At 41.7% G+C, this 16,014-nt stretch overlaps 1 protein-coding gene across 2 annotated transcripts in view; it reads left to right on the top strand.

The window, feature by feature from the left end:
• The window catches only part of DOCK1 (dedicator of cytokinesis 1), a 491,171-nt gene that overhangs the window by 119,775 nt on the left and 355,382 nt on the right, over nucleotides 1-16,014 (top strand). For both annotated transcript variants that reach the window (XM_012781384.2, XM_012781385.2), the window contains exon 23: nucleotides 5,144-5,252. In XM_012781384.2, coding sequence (XP_012636838.1) covers nucleotides 5,144-5,252 — 109 coding nt within the window. The remainder of the gene's footprint in view (nucleotides 1-5,143; nucleotides 5,253-16,014) is intronic.

Below are 16,014 nucleotides of genomic sequence, written 5' to 3'. Positions count from 1 at the left end.
AAAATGCAGTGAGGCTTCCTAAGCCTCTAAGACTGCTGTGTGTGCATTTCTGACCTTGTCTGACCATGTAGTCCAGCGATCACGGTGATGTTGAAGATCCTAATCTTTCCCTCCCTCTCTTTCTCTCTTCTTCCTTCTCCCCAGCCTCTTTCTTCTCTCCCTCCCTTCCTCCTGTCCTAGATCCCTCCTTCCTCCCTTCACTCCCTCCATTGCTTCTTCCTTCTTCCATAAATACTTAATGAGCTTTTGAGCCCTGACTATATCCCTGACTATATCCTGACTATAGTTTGACTTTATTTTTTGTCTAAATGTTTCGTAAGTGTGCTCTTGGCTGCTTCATACAATTATTGAGGGGAGAGAAGGACATAGTATTCCTTTCCAAAGCATAGAACACAGTTGTAGCTGCACTGTATGGATATAACAGTAACTTATTGAATTTAAATCTGTAGTCTAAAACTGTTGAGAGGATGTTTTAGTGTCTTATAGATTTATTTTGGTCCAAAACAAATTCATGCCCTTAGAATCACAGACAGAATGGCTGAAGTTTTGTCGTAATCTCTCCTTTGTCCTCACTCTAACTCTCCATTGTCCTGCCATAACATGTCACTTGCTACTTCTTCATCTGTGATATCAAAGGCCTTAAATTTTAGATGAAATCATATTTCTATCTTCTATAGAAAACTTAACAAAAAAGAAGTCCTGTATCCCACGCAGATGTCTAGAATGTTTGATCCCTCATGAGCTCTAAGCAGGTCTCATGTGTGGTGTTCTGAGAGGTGGGGAAGAAAACAAACTAGGGCTCTCATTTTCTTACCTGCAACACATTTATTACCTTGGGAGAAAAACAATTGTGCTCACAGCTGGAATTGACAAGTGTGTTTTTCTTTTTGCAGTTGGTCTAAAGTTTTGAGATCTTTTATTTTTCTGCTTCTTTCCAAATGGTCTGCTGTGTTTTCCTATAATGCAGTAGCTTTGTTAAATTCCAGGATACTTGACAGTAATTATTCTTCCAAAGAACAAAGAGGTGAAATTTCAAGATGAAGATATGGAAGCTTATGATAGTTATCTTACTATCTCTTTTGCTATGCAATTCCATACTTTCTGTTCTGTTTAGAAAGCTTATTGTGTTTTGAAATGAGAACAGCAGTTTAAAAGCTCTGGCCCACAGACATTTGGTTCCCGGGGAACCCACTGAGAGATTCTCAACAGCCAGGAGCGCTTCTCTGCTGCTTTTTGTTTGTCTGTATTTCGTGTGTGGGCGGATCACATTAACTAGAAAGCCAGAAAACAAGACATTCTGCATCAGACCTTCCGAATCCAATTACTAAATATACTTACTGCTCAGCTCCTCTTCCGTCTTCCCTCTGCTTTGTAGAATTTCTGCCTGTCATCTGGTGTTAGCTCTGTGAATAATTAGTTATTGATCATGAATAAATTGTGCAGATCTTTTTGCTATCATTCCCTGGGTCACAAAATAGAATGCAGTTAATAGACAAATATCGCATCATTCCTTGTTAATGAATACTTATTTAAATAGAGCAAGGAATGAGTAGCTCTTTCTCATCTATTTATCAATAGTCTCTTGAGTTCTTTCTTCCCAGCCCTTCCTCCACCTCAAGGTGGGTCAAACAAGTGACTCTTCCTGGTTTATTTGATAAATCCAAGAGGTGAGACTTTCCCCATGATCATTTGTAATAGAAAGATGCTTTAAACGGATCACTGTAAAAGGCTAATTACCATGTATATTTTATAAACATGTTGGTTGACAGCAGAGAAACTGATTATTAAATTTTCATCCTTGACAGGTTCATGATAGAATTTTGAAAATAATACATAAAGATTTATTAACTATACTTTATAGATTTTGAAGCTGTGTTGGGGGCACACAGATTTATAATTGTGATGTCTTTCTTGTGGATTTACTCCTCAATCAACTTGAAAAGTTTCTCTTTATCTTTTGATTAGTGTTTACATGGAATTCCTTTTTTCATTCTTTTATTTTCAACCTTTCTGTGTCTTTATATTAAATGTATATCTATTATTAGCAGCATATAGCTGTATTTTTATTTTATACAGTCTGGCAATCTTTTAAAGTCAGTATTTCATTCATTTACCTAAATGTAATTAAGCAATATGTTGGATTTATTTCTGTTATCAATCTCTTAGTTTTCTCTTTTACTTATCTGCATTGTGTTCCTCTTTTCTTCTTCTTTTTTTTTTTTGCCTTCTTTAGCACCTATTAAACTTTGTTCCTTATCATCCCATTTTCTACTCTTTTGACATATTAGGTAAACATTCTTTTACTACTCTTCTGACTAGTATCATAGAGATGGTAACATGCAGCACGTTGAACTTGTTATAGAGTAATTAAAATTGTCACTGTTGCCACTCCCCTGAGAATGCCAGACATGGCTAGGAAAATAGCACACTTTAGTTCCATTTTCTCTTTCCTCTCTTATGTGTTGCTGTTGTCATACATTTCGATTCACACATGTATTTTAAACTCCATAAAACGTTACTATTATTTTGTACAGTTAGTATTTATTTGATGTGTTTTATATTTTTGGTTGTTTTTTTATCCTCTAATTCCACATTTCCCTCTGGGATCATTTCCCCATGTCCGAAGAACTCTCTGTAGAGTTTCTTTTGGTCTAGGCCAGCTACGGGCTTTGTTTGTATGAAAATGATCTATTTCATCTATGTGTTTGAGGGATAGTTTTGTTTACTATAGCATTCTAGATTGGCAGTTACTTTTGTCCCTCCAGAAGTTATTCTTGCTCTTTTGGTGAGAAGTCAGCTTTCACACTTACTGTCACATCTTTGAGGTAAATGGTATCTGCTCCTCTAGCTGCTTTTACAGTTTGTCTCTTTTTCTGTGATTACTAACAGTTACGATGGGTTGCATAGGAGTGCTTTGGTTTTCATTTATTCTACTTTGGATTTTTGAATTTTTGGACTGAAGTCTTTTACCAATTTTGGAAAATCGTGGCCATTATCCATTCTAATGTTACCTCTCCCCATCATCTACCTCCTTTTCTTCTGGCACATCAATTACATGTATATTTGATTTCTTCATTGTGCCCACATCTCTCTAATACTCTTGTCCATATTTTCTTCCTCTGCACTTATGTTATTTTTCTGTGAATTGTCTTCCATTTCACTAATTCTGTCTCTCGCTGTGTCTACTCTAGTTAACCCATATAATGGATTTCTAATGCTAGATAGTATATTTTATAGTTTTAGAATTTCCACTTGATTCTTTTTTATAGATTCATTTCTCTACTAAAAAATTTCATTTCACCTTTTATTTTTCCCATTTTTCTATTTTTCATATTTCTATCTATTTTAGGATATAATAATTTCAGTTATTTTGTATCTTGATCACTCATGGGTCTGTTTCTGTAGTCTTATTTTTCCTCTTTGACTTGTTACTGTAGTTTGACTTTTTGCTGAGTTTAATAATTTTTGTTTGGAGGCAGGAGTATTTGCATGTAAAATTGTAGAAGCTTCAGATAATGTGATGATTTTCTTTTCTTTTTTATTTCGGCATATTATGGGGGTACAGATTTTAAGGTTTCAATAAATGCCCATTCTCCTCCTCCCCCCACAAGTCTGAGTCTCCAGCATGACTATCCCCCAGATGCTGCACATCTCACTCATTATATATGTATATACCCACCCCCCTCCCTGATGATTTTCTTTAACAGATAATTTTCCTGCCTTCTTCTAGGCAGAGAAAGTAGGGCTGACCACCTTACTCTAACCAGACACTACTAAGTCAAGGCTGTGTTTCAGCCCTGGTAAACCTCAGTCTACATTTAATTTGTTCTTGCCGTTTCATGATTTTCAACTTGAGAGTTTGCTGTGTTACCTGGAGCCTTGTCTCTGGCATTTTACAAACTTTAGTCATTTTCTTTGACAATTGATAAAAATTCTTTACTCTGCTTTACAGAGGTTTTGATTTTGGATTTTAGTGCTCAACCCCATGCAGCTCCAGGAATTAGCAAGTGCCCTGAGGGGAAAAATGATTGCATGATTGAAGCCACCCAACCAAGCATTGCACCAGCCTGCCAAATGTTCTCTATGCCACCTACAATCAGAAGTTCAGTCCTCTGTAATTTTAATTGTTTGGCACATCATTTAAGCAAACCCCTATTTGAAAACTCTTATTTACAAAACAGGTACACTAGGTTGCAATTTCCCATTTTACACAGAATTCATTCCTGTACAATGGTACTCATTTACATATAAGATTACCTCTAGGGTAATTAATTATCACTTAGTTTACAAAATTTTTCATTGTACACAAGTTTTCAGGTATGGTATACTTTTAATTAGGCAGAAAATAGTCTGTATTAATAAAACATCTGAGTCTCAATCTTCTAAAATGCAAATACATTGCTTTTTAGTAACACAGCAACTTGAAGTGGCTGCTAATAAATAATTTATAGATGAAAGCTACTTACAATTAGTAAACATATTAGCATACACATAACCAACGTACAAATTTCTTATTATCCATTTATTGAATATGCTCCACCTCGTGAAAATTTTTCTACCACTGATTCTAAAATGAACGAATATGTATAGTATCATTACTCTGAAATAAGGTAATTTTGAATTTACTATATTAATAGAATATCATTTTTAAATGATAATAAGGTCATGGTAAATTTATGCAGTGAAGTGTCTTTGTGATTGTCAATCTGTGACTCTATGGGTTTAAAAACACTGGCAGAAAATATACCAAATATTAATAGTGTAATTTTTGTGGGATAGGATTAAAGCTGAATTTCTCATCCATCTTCCTTCCTTCTCTTCTTCCTTCTGTCCTCTCCTGCATTTATCCCTCCCTTTCTATGTATTTTCTGTGTTCTTCAGATTGATATTAATGTAGTATTTTACAATGGAAAAAAATAGATGGTATCATTAAGAATCAGCTTCTTTAATGTAGAGGCTCCACAGTTGAATGGTCTGGACTAACCTGATTGCCAAATTGCCTTCTATGTCTCATAGATCCTGAGGAAACGGGCTCCCCTTCTAGCTTGTCACTCAGGCAGCTCCACTAATGTCTACAGACACAAGATCAAAAAGTGTGGAGCATTCTCTGCCAGGTGCCACAGTTTTGTGTGTTTCTTTGCAGACTATATGAAAACAAAGGAGAGGCTGACTTTGTGGACTCTCTGCTGCAGCTGTTCAGATCCATCAATGACATGATGAGCAGCTTGTCGGACCAGACCGTCCGGGTGAAGGTAAGCACACATGCAGGGTGGACATGTATGTATGTATGTATGGTAGGATTGTCATTAAAGTTCATTAATGTGCCCAAGATGCTATAGTTGTTAACATCAGGCATCTCATTTGATTTCAAGAGCTGTACTTTCTTTTTAATATTTTTTTTTAATTTTCACTTGGCGTGTAATAACTGTATATATTTAGGGGATACAAAGTGATTTTGAACACATGTATACAATGTGTAGTGATTAAATTAAGATACTTAGCATGTCTGTCACCTTGAACATTTATTGTTGCTTTGTGTTGTGAACATTCAAAACCTTTTCTTCTAGCTTTTGAAAATATACAGTAAATTATTGTTAACCACATTCACCTTACAGTGTTATAGAACACTAGATTTTATTCCCCCACCTGGCTGCAACTTTGCATCAAGTAGATGAAGGGCTTCCCCTGCCAGCTGAGAGGACTACATCCTGCAAAGACCTTGAGTGGGAAGCCCAGGAGTCTCTTCTAGTGAACAGACTCATGTTCCCTGTGCAGTGAAATTCTTTTTTCCTTTCTCCTTAGGTACTCTTACATATTTTCATTGCTTATCTCTGCTCATTGGCAAAAAGAGGTTTGGGAGAATTGATGAGAATCATGTTTTATACTCATTTGTGAGGGCATCTCCTTATCCAAGACAATGCGGAGGCTGAGGCTTATGGTGCCCTGGCATCAGTCAGACCTCAGGCTACACCCTGCAGGCGGTATTATATTTTTGTCCTTCAGTGGATCTTTGACTGTGTAGTAGAGTGAGGATCTAGCATTCTTGTCCTCCTTCTCTTCTCCCCCCTTTGGATGACCTTATCTTGCCTTGTTGTTTCCTGGAAGGAAGATGACTTCCATGTGAGGCCTGAGTGTTCTCCAGGACATGCCCTGGTGTGGAGGTGCCTAGGAGGCAGAGTGTGGGGAGGGCACAAGGAGCAGCCCCAGGGCCTCACACTCCTGTGCACCCCAGTTATGGCTATGTCCCTCGGGCTGACGTGTTGCAGCAGGAGCTGTGCAGTTTGCAGTGTGCTGTCTGTGCTAATGCCTTCAAAGAACAAGAATCTTCCGAATGATTAACTTGTACCTTTCTCTCAGCTGCTCATGGTAGATGCTTCTATTCCTACTTTCCTTTTTAAATGTTCTTTTAATATATAATTTCACTAAGCATCCTTATGGCTATTGTCTTTAAAGTGTTTTGGGCAAGTCATTTCCCGGCCTTAAAGCTTTGCCATATGGCCCAGAACAAAGATACATGTGAGCTGAGATGTGTCTCATGGTTGCTGTGACCAAGGAAACCAGTGTCACTAGGCATGAATCATGTCAGAACTTACCTTTCATCTCCAAGGTGGTGCAGCTCTCTGGTAGAACCATTGGATTCTTCAGTATAATTTCTTGATCTTTACATGAATTTGTTTTAACAATTGGTGACCTGTAGAGAAAGAAGTAGTATGTGGTGCATATGTTAAAGTTTAGATAAATTATTTTGGCAACTTGATATTGCCCAAAGCTGCCTTATTGTTCCAAGGTTAAAATTAGCTATATATTTGGTACTTTTACTACTGAATTCAGTGGCATTTTAGAAAAACAGACGCCTGTAGTGTAAGAATAGATAAAAATTACAGGAAGTTTTGAGCCCAGAAGTAATTTTAGATTGCTAAATATATTCTTACATTATTAAATTTGATTGGGCTTGACTTGTGTCAGCCTACCTCTCTTGAAGTCAAATTATTTAGTGACTGGAGACGGGAAGACCTTTCTTCAGTGGATGTTTTATTATAAGACATGAGTGAATTCAGTGACGTTCGTGCATTGATGCAAACCTTACATCTGCGAGACAGATGCACAGTGTTTTACTTGACGTGTTGCTTCCCTTATTGCTAATTTGGTATATTATTTCACAATGGGTGCTCTCTCAACTTCAGAGATTTAAGGATGCCCATGGGACTATGGTTTTTGTGTTGTTTTAACTCCTTCAGTTTTTCTGCGTTGGAGTGAACATATAGTGAGTTGTCTTCTGTAAAGAAAGTATTTTTCAGAGTGTGACATTTCTTAGGGTTTAAATGTTCTTTCCCAAAGGGTGGCCCTTGTTGGCTGTTTGACTTCTGGGATCATCTGTGTGCCCTCGCCTTCTTGCCTTTATTCTGGGTGACCCTGACTGGTGTTCTCTGTCTGAGAGAGCCCCCACGCTGTTGTCACCTTCGCAGAACCGAACCCAGCCCTTACATTCGCTTTGCAGATTAGAGTCAGACCTGGGAGTTGGTGCCTCAGCGAAAGGAGAGCAGGCGTTGTTTCAGGTGATAATTTATTGCAGGATACACACGGCCTCAGACTAGAGTTTTCCAGCAGCACTGTTTTCTATTTGACTTCATGACAAAATGGTTACCCGGGTGATTGAAGTGAGAAAACACACAAATGGGGGACAGAAGGGCAAGTTTTCATGTCAGACGGGAGAGGAAACTCCAGTGAGGGCGAGGACACAGCCTCCCTCCTGCTGTCTGCCCCCTGGCCCTGCAGGCCACCTGCGCCTCCCAGGCTCCCACTCTGCGGAGTCCAGGTGTTTCTGGAGACACACTCACCTGTGCCGCCTTATGTCCCTCAGTTAATGCCCCAGCCTCTGGGGTACAGCCAAATACCTAAACAATTTTTTTATTGTGGCAAAATAACATGAAATTTCCCATTTTAACCATTTCTAAGTGTACCATTCAGTAGCATTAAGTACAGTGGCTTTTTTGTGTGACAGTCACCACCATCCATCTTCAGAACTTTAAATCTCCTCAAACGGAATCTCCGTGTCCATCAAACGCGACAACCCCTGACCCCTGCCGCTCCCGCCATCACCGCTCCAGGCTGTGTTTACCTTGAATGCTGTGTGGGCGCAGTCAGGCGGCCTTTGACCTTTGGTGTTCGGCGTATTTTACTACACATCAGGTGTTCAAATTTCAACCCAGTAGTAGCACGTGTCAGAATGTCCTGCTTGTTTAAGGTAACAACATCCCGTGTGCGCGGCCTCAGCACTTTGCTCGCCCGTTTCCGGTGGGTGCGGGCTAGCTTCCGCCTCCCGCCATCGTGGGCAACTCCGCTGCGTGGATGCGGGCGCGCCGGCCTCTCTGCTCTCGGTGTCTGACCAGATGTGGAGTCGCTGGGTCCTGTGGTAACCGTACGTTTAATTTTTTGAGGAATTAACCTGCCGTTTTTTAACAAGCTCCACTATTTTACTTAAATTCTTTTAAAATTCCTGTTGACTTTTACCTCAGTAGCTGTTTCCGGCAGCGGCTCCAGCCCCAGGCTGGTTCCCCACCACACCTCACCGCGGAGCTCTCCCTCCGTCCCTCTGAGAGGAGCAGGCCACCCCACAACTGTGACCTTCTGCCAGTGCTGAGGTCCCCGTCCCCCGCCGTCCTGCCCCATCATCACCATTTCCTCCCCGTCTTGCTCACTTGTGGGCACCTCAGTGCCGCCTTGCTCACTTGTCGCCGCTTCCCTCGGCCCACAGCCGGGCGGGGCGTTCGACAGCCCTTAGATGGCGCTTTGGGCGTCCTCCTTGCCACCGGCTTCTCGCTCTGTCTCCCGCCGTTTGGAAAGAAGGTCCTTGTCCCAGTCGCCTCTGCCCTCCGGTTCTCCTCCCTGCTCTGCTCCATGTGACTGTGGCCTGCCTGTCCCTGTCGAATTATTCCTTGTGGAGCTTTCCACCTAAGTGGAAATAGTCTGTGTACAGGCATAGAGCAGTTAAAACACTTTGACGATATTGCCACAAAAGTTGGGAGAAGAACAGAGCGTTAGAAGCGGTGGTCACGGGGCTTCAGGGAGAGGGAGAGCTGGGTGGCGGCCCCGTGTCGGTGGTAGATGGTTCTGTTTCTTGACCACTTGTGCATCGCAAAGCTGGATTGGGGCGTTTGGGGTTTTGACATCAGTTGTCACAGGCATTGACATGTTCACTCAATTCCGTAAATATTTAATCCCTTCCCAGTGGGATGACCCTGGAAAAGACTGCCCCATGCAGTCTGCTGTTCCCTGTGCTGTGTTAGGTAGGATGATAAGGCCTGAGAATTCCAGAATTTTCTGTAGAAAGTGTTGACCATGATACACAGTAAGAAATAGATGCTTACTCGGTGAGTGTGTGTGTGTGTTGTATGTGTATGCCTTTGTACGCACACATATGTGTATATGTGTATCGTTGTGTATATGAAGCTGAAAAATGGTTCATGAAAAAGCTTTCACTTATTCCATGTGATGCATTCTGGCATTTTCTGTTCTATTCTAGTCTCCTTCAAGTCTATGCTAGACTAATGTATTTCACTGAAAAAACTGCTGGTTGACAGGCACTAAATTTATTTCATGAGCGGCTAATGGATCTCAACCCACACCTGAAAAACGCTTCTCCTTCCCAGTCATCAGTGCTCTTCCCCTGTGTCTCCTGTTAAGTTTATTATGAAAATATTATCATTTGTTTTCTATGCTTCTTGCATTGTCAAGACAAGCCTTAGTCCCCTGGCGCTCAGGTGAGTTTCCCCACAGCCATGTGGATTGGATGAGGGTGAAGATTAATTGAATCTGGACCCTCCCATGCGGAAGTTGGCACACAGATATATGAGGGTTTGTCTTCCTTCCAGGGAACTGTCCCTGGGGAGCAGGCTTCCCTGCCTCTTCCCGCTCTAACCATCTCGTAGTGCCATTTCCATCTGGCCTCTTAGAAAGGAATTCTGTTGGGAACAAGCTATTCTGTAATCCCAAGAAATACAGTTGATGGGTGAATTTTGCCCTCTAAGACGCACATTTTTAATTTCTTTAAAAATAATTTCCTGACTTGAAACGAACCATACTTGCTGGCTTTTTATTTTACTCCAAATTCTTTCTTACGAGAAGTTTTCACTGCTTTTTATCTATTTATCTCCAAGCTAGCATCTGGGGTCCACACTGGTACTCACAAATTTGTACATTTAGAATTTTACTGTCCTCACAACAAATAGTCTGAATATATTAGGAAGGATGACTAGTAAGGATCAGATATGATACAATTTGATTGCAGATGAGGAAATCGGGTTCCACTCTGTAACTTTTGGCCTACCCATCACCTCCCTTGTAGTAACAGCAGCTCCTCACTTAGCCCCTTCCTCTGTATAGTGTCCAGGATTTCTATAAAGATACTAAGTCCTATTATTTGTGTTAATCAAAGTAGGCATTTATTATTGTGTCCTTGCCCTCAGTTTTAAAATTAATATGTGATTGGGTTAGAAAAGTAGAAAATACCAAAAAGTTAATTAAGGAAAATGAGAATCATTTATCACCTTTCCTCCCAGAGATTACACTGTTAGCATGTTTGTCTTTGTAATTGTAAGCTTTTTCTCCTCATTTACTGTTGTCTAAAATACACTCATGTATCTCTACATATATAGAAGTCTGTGTAGTGTATATTCCTGTGTATATACACACCCACACTTTTACAGTGCTCATTGGCTATGTTTATTTCCATACGTCCTTCCATGTTTTTCAAGAACATGTTTTTCAAGGTTACATATTACCTCATGGTTGTATTATAACTTGTTTAATCAGTTTTCTATTTGAGGGCACTTAGGTGGTTTCTAGTCTTCATTTTCATAAACGGTGCCTGGCTGACCCTCTCTATTTACAGCAAGGACCTTGTTCCATCTGGTTTGCTCTGAGGTGCCCAGATTTCCGAATGCTCTGAAGTCCTATGAAAGTCATGATCAAGGCTAGTGGGACGTGCCTCCTAGATGATGAATCTGCACGTCATTCATCTGGGTCGTTTCTGTTAAAAGTGACCATCTGGACTTGGTTTTCTGCTGGCGCTCTGGTCTATCTGTGATTCCATGACATTCTACATTTCCTGGGGTTGAACTGCTCCCCTGCAATGTTGTGTGGCTAGGGAGACATTTCATCTCTCTCAGAAACTACGTGCTTTTGTAATCTTTGCTTATGTTGGCACGGGATTGTTAGCCAAGTTAGGTAAGGAGAATCTTTGCCCAGATGAATCTGGTCCTGGAGTGAACCAGATAAGACAGTATCAGAGCCCTCACAGACTAGTGTGCAGCCTAAAGAAATTGGGGAGCATATTGAGACAGAAAGATTTACTAAGAGCAAGTGATAAAATATTTTACCTTGTTTATTTTGAGGTGGAGGAGGAGTAGGGGGTTCGATTGTGTTAATTGGTCTAAGAATGCCATGAACAGGAGTCAGGACTTCACTTGTCAGTCTCTCATCATTCATGCAGACTAGGATGCAATGGTTTGGCTGGGGCCCTTCAAGGTCATGTTACCCCTGGGTGGGACAGACGTGTCAAACCTGACTGTCGGGCAGCTGAGGGCTGGCAGCTCAGGCAGAGCTAGCCTTGACAGGAATCACCAGGCCAGGCCTTCTGGAGAGCCTCCTACTGATACAGAGAAAACAGGGAGGTCCCAGGGTAAAGCGGGAGAGAGTAACTAACCAAGGTTGGAAGTTATATTCCTCTCCTAGGATTGCTGCAACAAAATACCATAAATTTGGTAGCTTAAAACAGCAAAGATTTATTTCCTCACAGTTCTGGAGATTAGAAGTCTAAAATCAAGGTATCAGTAGGGTAGGTTCATTCTGGATGTTCTAAGAGAGAAGCTGTTCCATCCTTTCTCCTAGTTTCTGATGGTTGCTGGTAGTCCTTGCTGGCTGGGGCAGGGCAGGAGGACATGGGGTCCGAGCTGGTGCAGCCTCGGGGCTGGCTTCACCTGGACTGCCTGCCCTTAGCTGCCTGATACTGTGGACTGTTGTGATTTGACAAGTTTGCCCTATACACAGATGATGAGACACTTGCAAGTGAAGTCATCATTCATGTCTAAAAAGAAGCAGCAGTGGAAGAAAAGAGAAAGGTGAAAAAAATATTTTTATGGTTTGCTTAAACCTGTGGGTCAAAATGCTCCCAATTTCATTACACTGCTTTCTGGTCTGTGGCTTTGCAGGGAGTTCCACAACCTGGCTGAGAGACAATAGCTCACCAGGTACTGTAGAATCACACAGTCTTCTGGACTGCTTCCTGGCATTCTTCTTGCCCTCTCTAGGAAGAATGATACCACCCACATGGGCAAGACTGAATCTGGAGTAGTCTGGATGGATGTACTTGTTTCTTTGACTTTCCACCTCCATTTATAGTGTCCACAGTACATTACAATAGTAGCACCATGTTGCAGAAATGCAACAGTAGCAGAAATGCAGCAGTAACAGCAATGAGAATCATTTGTTTTCTACAACTCTACTCTAGGGTCCAACTATTTGTATTGAGTTTCTACCAGTTATGGTGCATGTGCATGAAGATTTTTATAGTTACAACCTAGATAATTTTTGGTTTACTGATTTTTTTATCATTATATCACCGTACCTTTCCATATTAATGTGAGTCATAATTACACTTGCAATGGCTGTATGTTGACTCAGAACGTATGCTTGAATTGATGTACATTCATTTGCTTAATCAAATGATTTTTCATCAAATCAATTTTTCTATTGTTGAATGTGAGGATCTTGCTTTTTAAAAGCATTTTCAGCCTGTAGTGAATGATTTCATTGATGAGTAGAGAGTGGTGTTTAGCATTTACTTTCATTTTGTGACGAGTTGCCTCCTATTGATTACCCCCACATTTCTACCTGTGTCAGAGAACAAGCCTTTAATTTGGGATTGCTGAGTTCTGGGCCCTTCCTTGCTGTCCCTTCCACCTTGCCTCTGTAATGAGGCTCCCTGGAGGAACAACTCTTCTTTGACCATGGGGCTTCAGTGCTCAGGAAATCTGGAGTTATTTCCTTCTCCTGCCCAATCTTAGTCTTCATGGCTCTCTCCCCTGCTGCCCCTCCCCATCTGTGCCCTCTGTTTTGGACCCCACCTCCTGCCCACATACAAGGTGCCAGCCATCCTTTTCTCCTTCCTCCACTGTGGTCAGGATTTATTCAGTGTTCCTCTGCAAGTAAGCAGGTCTCATGGACAGGTTTATGCGCAGAGCTTCATCATTTGTTTATTCATTTATTTAAAAAATTCATTCCATCGTGCTCATTCTACCGTATGCCAGGCACTATGTGGTGATACAGATGGGCTCTGTGTTCTCATGGGGGCTAGAACTCCATGTGTTCTACGTTGGAGTGAGCGAGACAGGTGTGAACCCAGTAACCACACCCAGACCTGTGCAGCTGCACAATTGTAATCAGTGATCTAAAGAAAATTGCAGACAAAAAATTCTCATTGTGGATCGTGGTAAGTCATTTTAAGAAAAAATAAAGGTTGGGATGACAGGGTATATTGAGGGCATTGGGAACTGTGGGGTTCAGGGAAGGGTTTGGGAGGAGCGAGGTTAAGAAAGTGTGTCATAGGGGAAGTTTCAGGAGGAGACACCAAGATGGGAAGATATTTGCTACTTTCAAGAAATGGTGAGAAGATCAGTGTCTGTGGGAGGATAGAGTGGGCAATGAGAAAGCAAGGACCTTGAGAGAACAGAGAGGCAGGGCTGGGTATGTGTGGGGCTTTCTTGATTGGAGGAGGCCACTGGAGAGGGCTGGTTAGGTCAGAGCTGGCTTTTCCAAGGGTCAATTTGGCTGCTGTTTGCAGAATGGATTGGAGACGCAGGAGAGGAAGCAGAGAGTACAGAGATGTCATGTCACCCAGACTAGGGGCTGGGGGGAGAGCAGGTTCTCCACCTCAGCCCCCTTGATGTTTGGAACCAGGTTGTTCTTGTCTTGTCCTTTGGAGGATATTTAGCAGCATTCCTGGCCCCTGCCCAGCAGCTCTCCCCAGTTATGATAATGAAAAATGTCTTCAGACATTGTCAAATGTGCCCTGGGTGGGGACGTGGTAGGTTGGCGGGAGGTGGGGGGTTGCTCCTTGTTGAGAACCACTAGACTGCAGACTTTAGGGAAGGGTTGGACATGTTCGCAGGTCTGATCTACAGGCCGCAGTGGCGCATCTGGCTTGGAAGGTGAGGAAGAGGGAAGGAGGTGTTGTGCCCATCTCCCAAACCTTTGGCTCAATCAACTGTGTGGACATCGCTAAAGAAGTGGTGAAGACCATAGAATGTGCAGACACTGAGGGCTTCTGCTCCTGAGACCCTGCTTGAATATGATCTCCTTCTGGGAACTATTGTGTTAGTACCTGCCTCTCTGTCCTGGGAAGCTTGTGTCTGCATGGACGGAGTGTACTGATAGGTCTTATTTGCCTCCTGCTGCACACTTTGGCTGTCCTCTTCCTGTGTATCTACCTGCCATTTCAAACTACATGACTGTCTTTGAGGACTAGTTTCTCATTTTCTTTTATTTTTTGGATAGTGTCCTGCTTCCACCCCTTGTCTGGTGTCTACTTAGTATGTGTCCTACTCTACAAGAGTATGGCTCTTGTTTGGTTGGCTTTGGTGTTTGTGTAGATACAGAGCTCGTCACCATTGGGTGCTTGGCTATATAATGTAGCAGGGGGAATACCAAACCCAGACTGCCGTATGGTTTGGAGGGAACTTATCTGCTACTTTTGTCCAGATGGATTGTGGAGCATGAAACAGTCTGTATCCCTTCTATTTGTGCAGCACTGTCAGTCACGAAAGCCTTTTGATGCATGTTACCTCTTAGGATCCTCCCAGCACTGCCATGGTGGCCGTTAAAAATAACAATGAAGACCTTTCTTAAAGGAAGGGAGAGAATATAATCACGCAAAATCTGTGTGTCTTATATCTGAGTCATCAGTGGAAACATTTGTACCCCACATCTACTGGCTGTTGTCTGGGATCTTCAAATGCAGCTGTCCCTTGGAGTCCTTCAGAGAGAGGCCAGTGTTAGTACAGACCAGTCTAAGCAGTGTCTTCTCAAGTGAACAGAAGATACCAGGTCTGCAAAGGCTTATGTGCTCCTTATTTATGGAGTGGAATTTATAAATGCATTTTCTGTAGGTACTTATGTTAATAGATTCTTTTTATATTTTATGTTTCTGTGGCATTGAAGCCTATTTTGATTGCAAATTGTATAAACCTCAAATATGAGCTAAATAAAACGAAAGATATTCTATGTTTATAAATACTCAGTATTGTTAAGATGTCAGTTCTTCCCAGCTTGATCCACATATTCACTGCAATCTCAGTCAGAATCCCAGCAAGTTACTTAATGGATATTACAAACTGATTCTGAAGTTTATCCATAAAGGCAGAAGGCCCAGAATAGTCAAGGCCATATTGATGGAGAAGAACCAAGGTAGAGGCTGACCTACCCAAGTCTTGCTCTAAAGCTGCAGTGATCTAATTGCATAAACCCAACTCAAGTTTGCTTCAGAAAGAAGGAAATGAATTGATTCATGTAGCTGGGGAGTCCAAGGCATTAGGTCTGAGTGTGTTGAGAAGATACCCTCCTGCTGGGCTCTGTATTTGCTTCTTTCCATTTGAGAGAAAAGTGGCCACCAGTAGCCAGAGGCTTGTATTTCTTTTTTGTCTCATAATTCTAGAGGAAACAGAGCAACTATCTCTCTTTTCAAGGCCATGTCAATCTTCCGGCAAAACCCTCATTAACCTTCTTCATTTAAGCGAAGGTCTGTCCCTGAAAGGAAAAAGACTCTATGAAGTTGAAACAGAAGTAGAGGCATTGTGGATACAGAAAGTGGAGAAAGGGATGAGAGGACTCACAGGATGGCTGAAGGGACATTTGTAAATGCAGTGGAAGCCAGTGCAAATTGGTGACTTTGTGAAATGGGCTCTGCAGCTATTCTTTTGACCTGTCTGCTGAGCTGATGGAAAGGGTAGTTAAAACCTT

The sequence above is a fragment of the Microcebus murinus genome, chromosome 14, assembly GCF_040939455.1.
Source record: "Microcebus murinus isolate Inina chromosome 14, M.murinus_Inina_mat1.0, whole genome shotgun sequence".
Classification (NCBI taxonomy): domain Eukaryota; kingdom Metazoa; phylum Chordata; class Mammalia; order Primates; family Cheirogaleidae; genus Microcebus; species Microcebus murinus.
The sequence above is the reverse complement of the archived record's forward strand: the minus strand, read 5'-3'. Positions and strand labels throughout refer to the sequence as shown.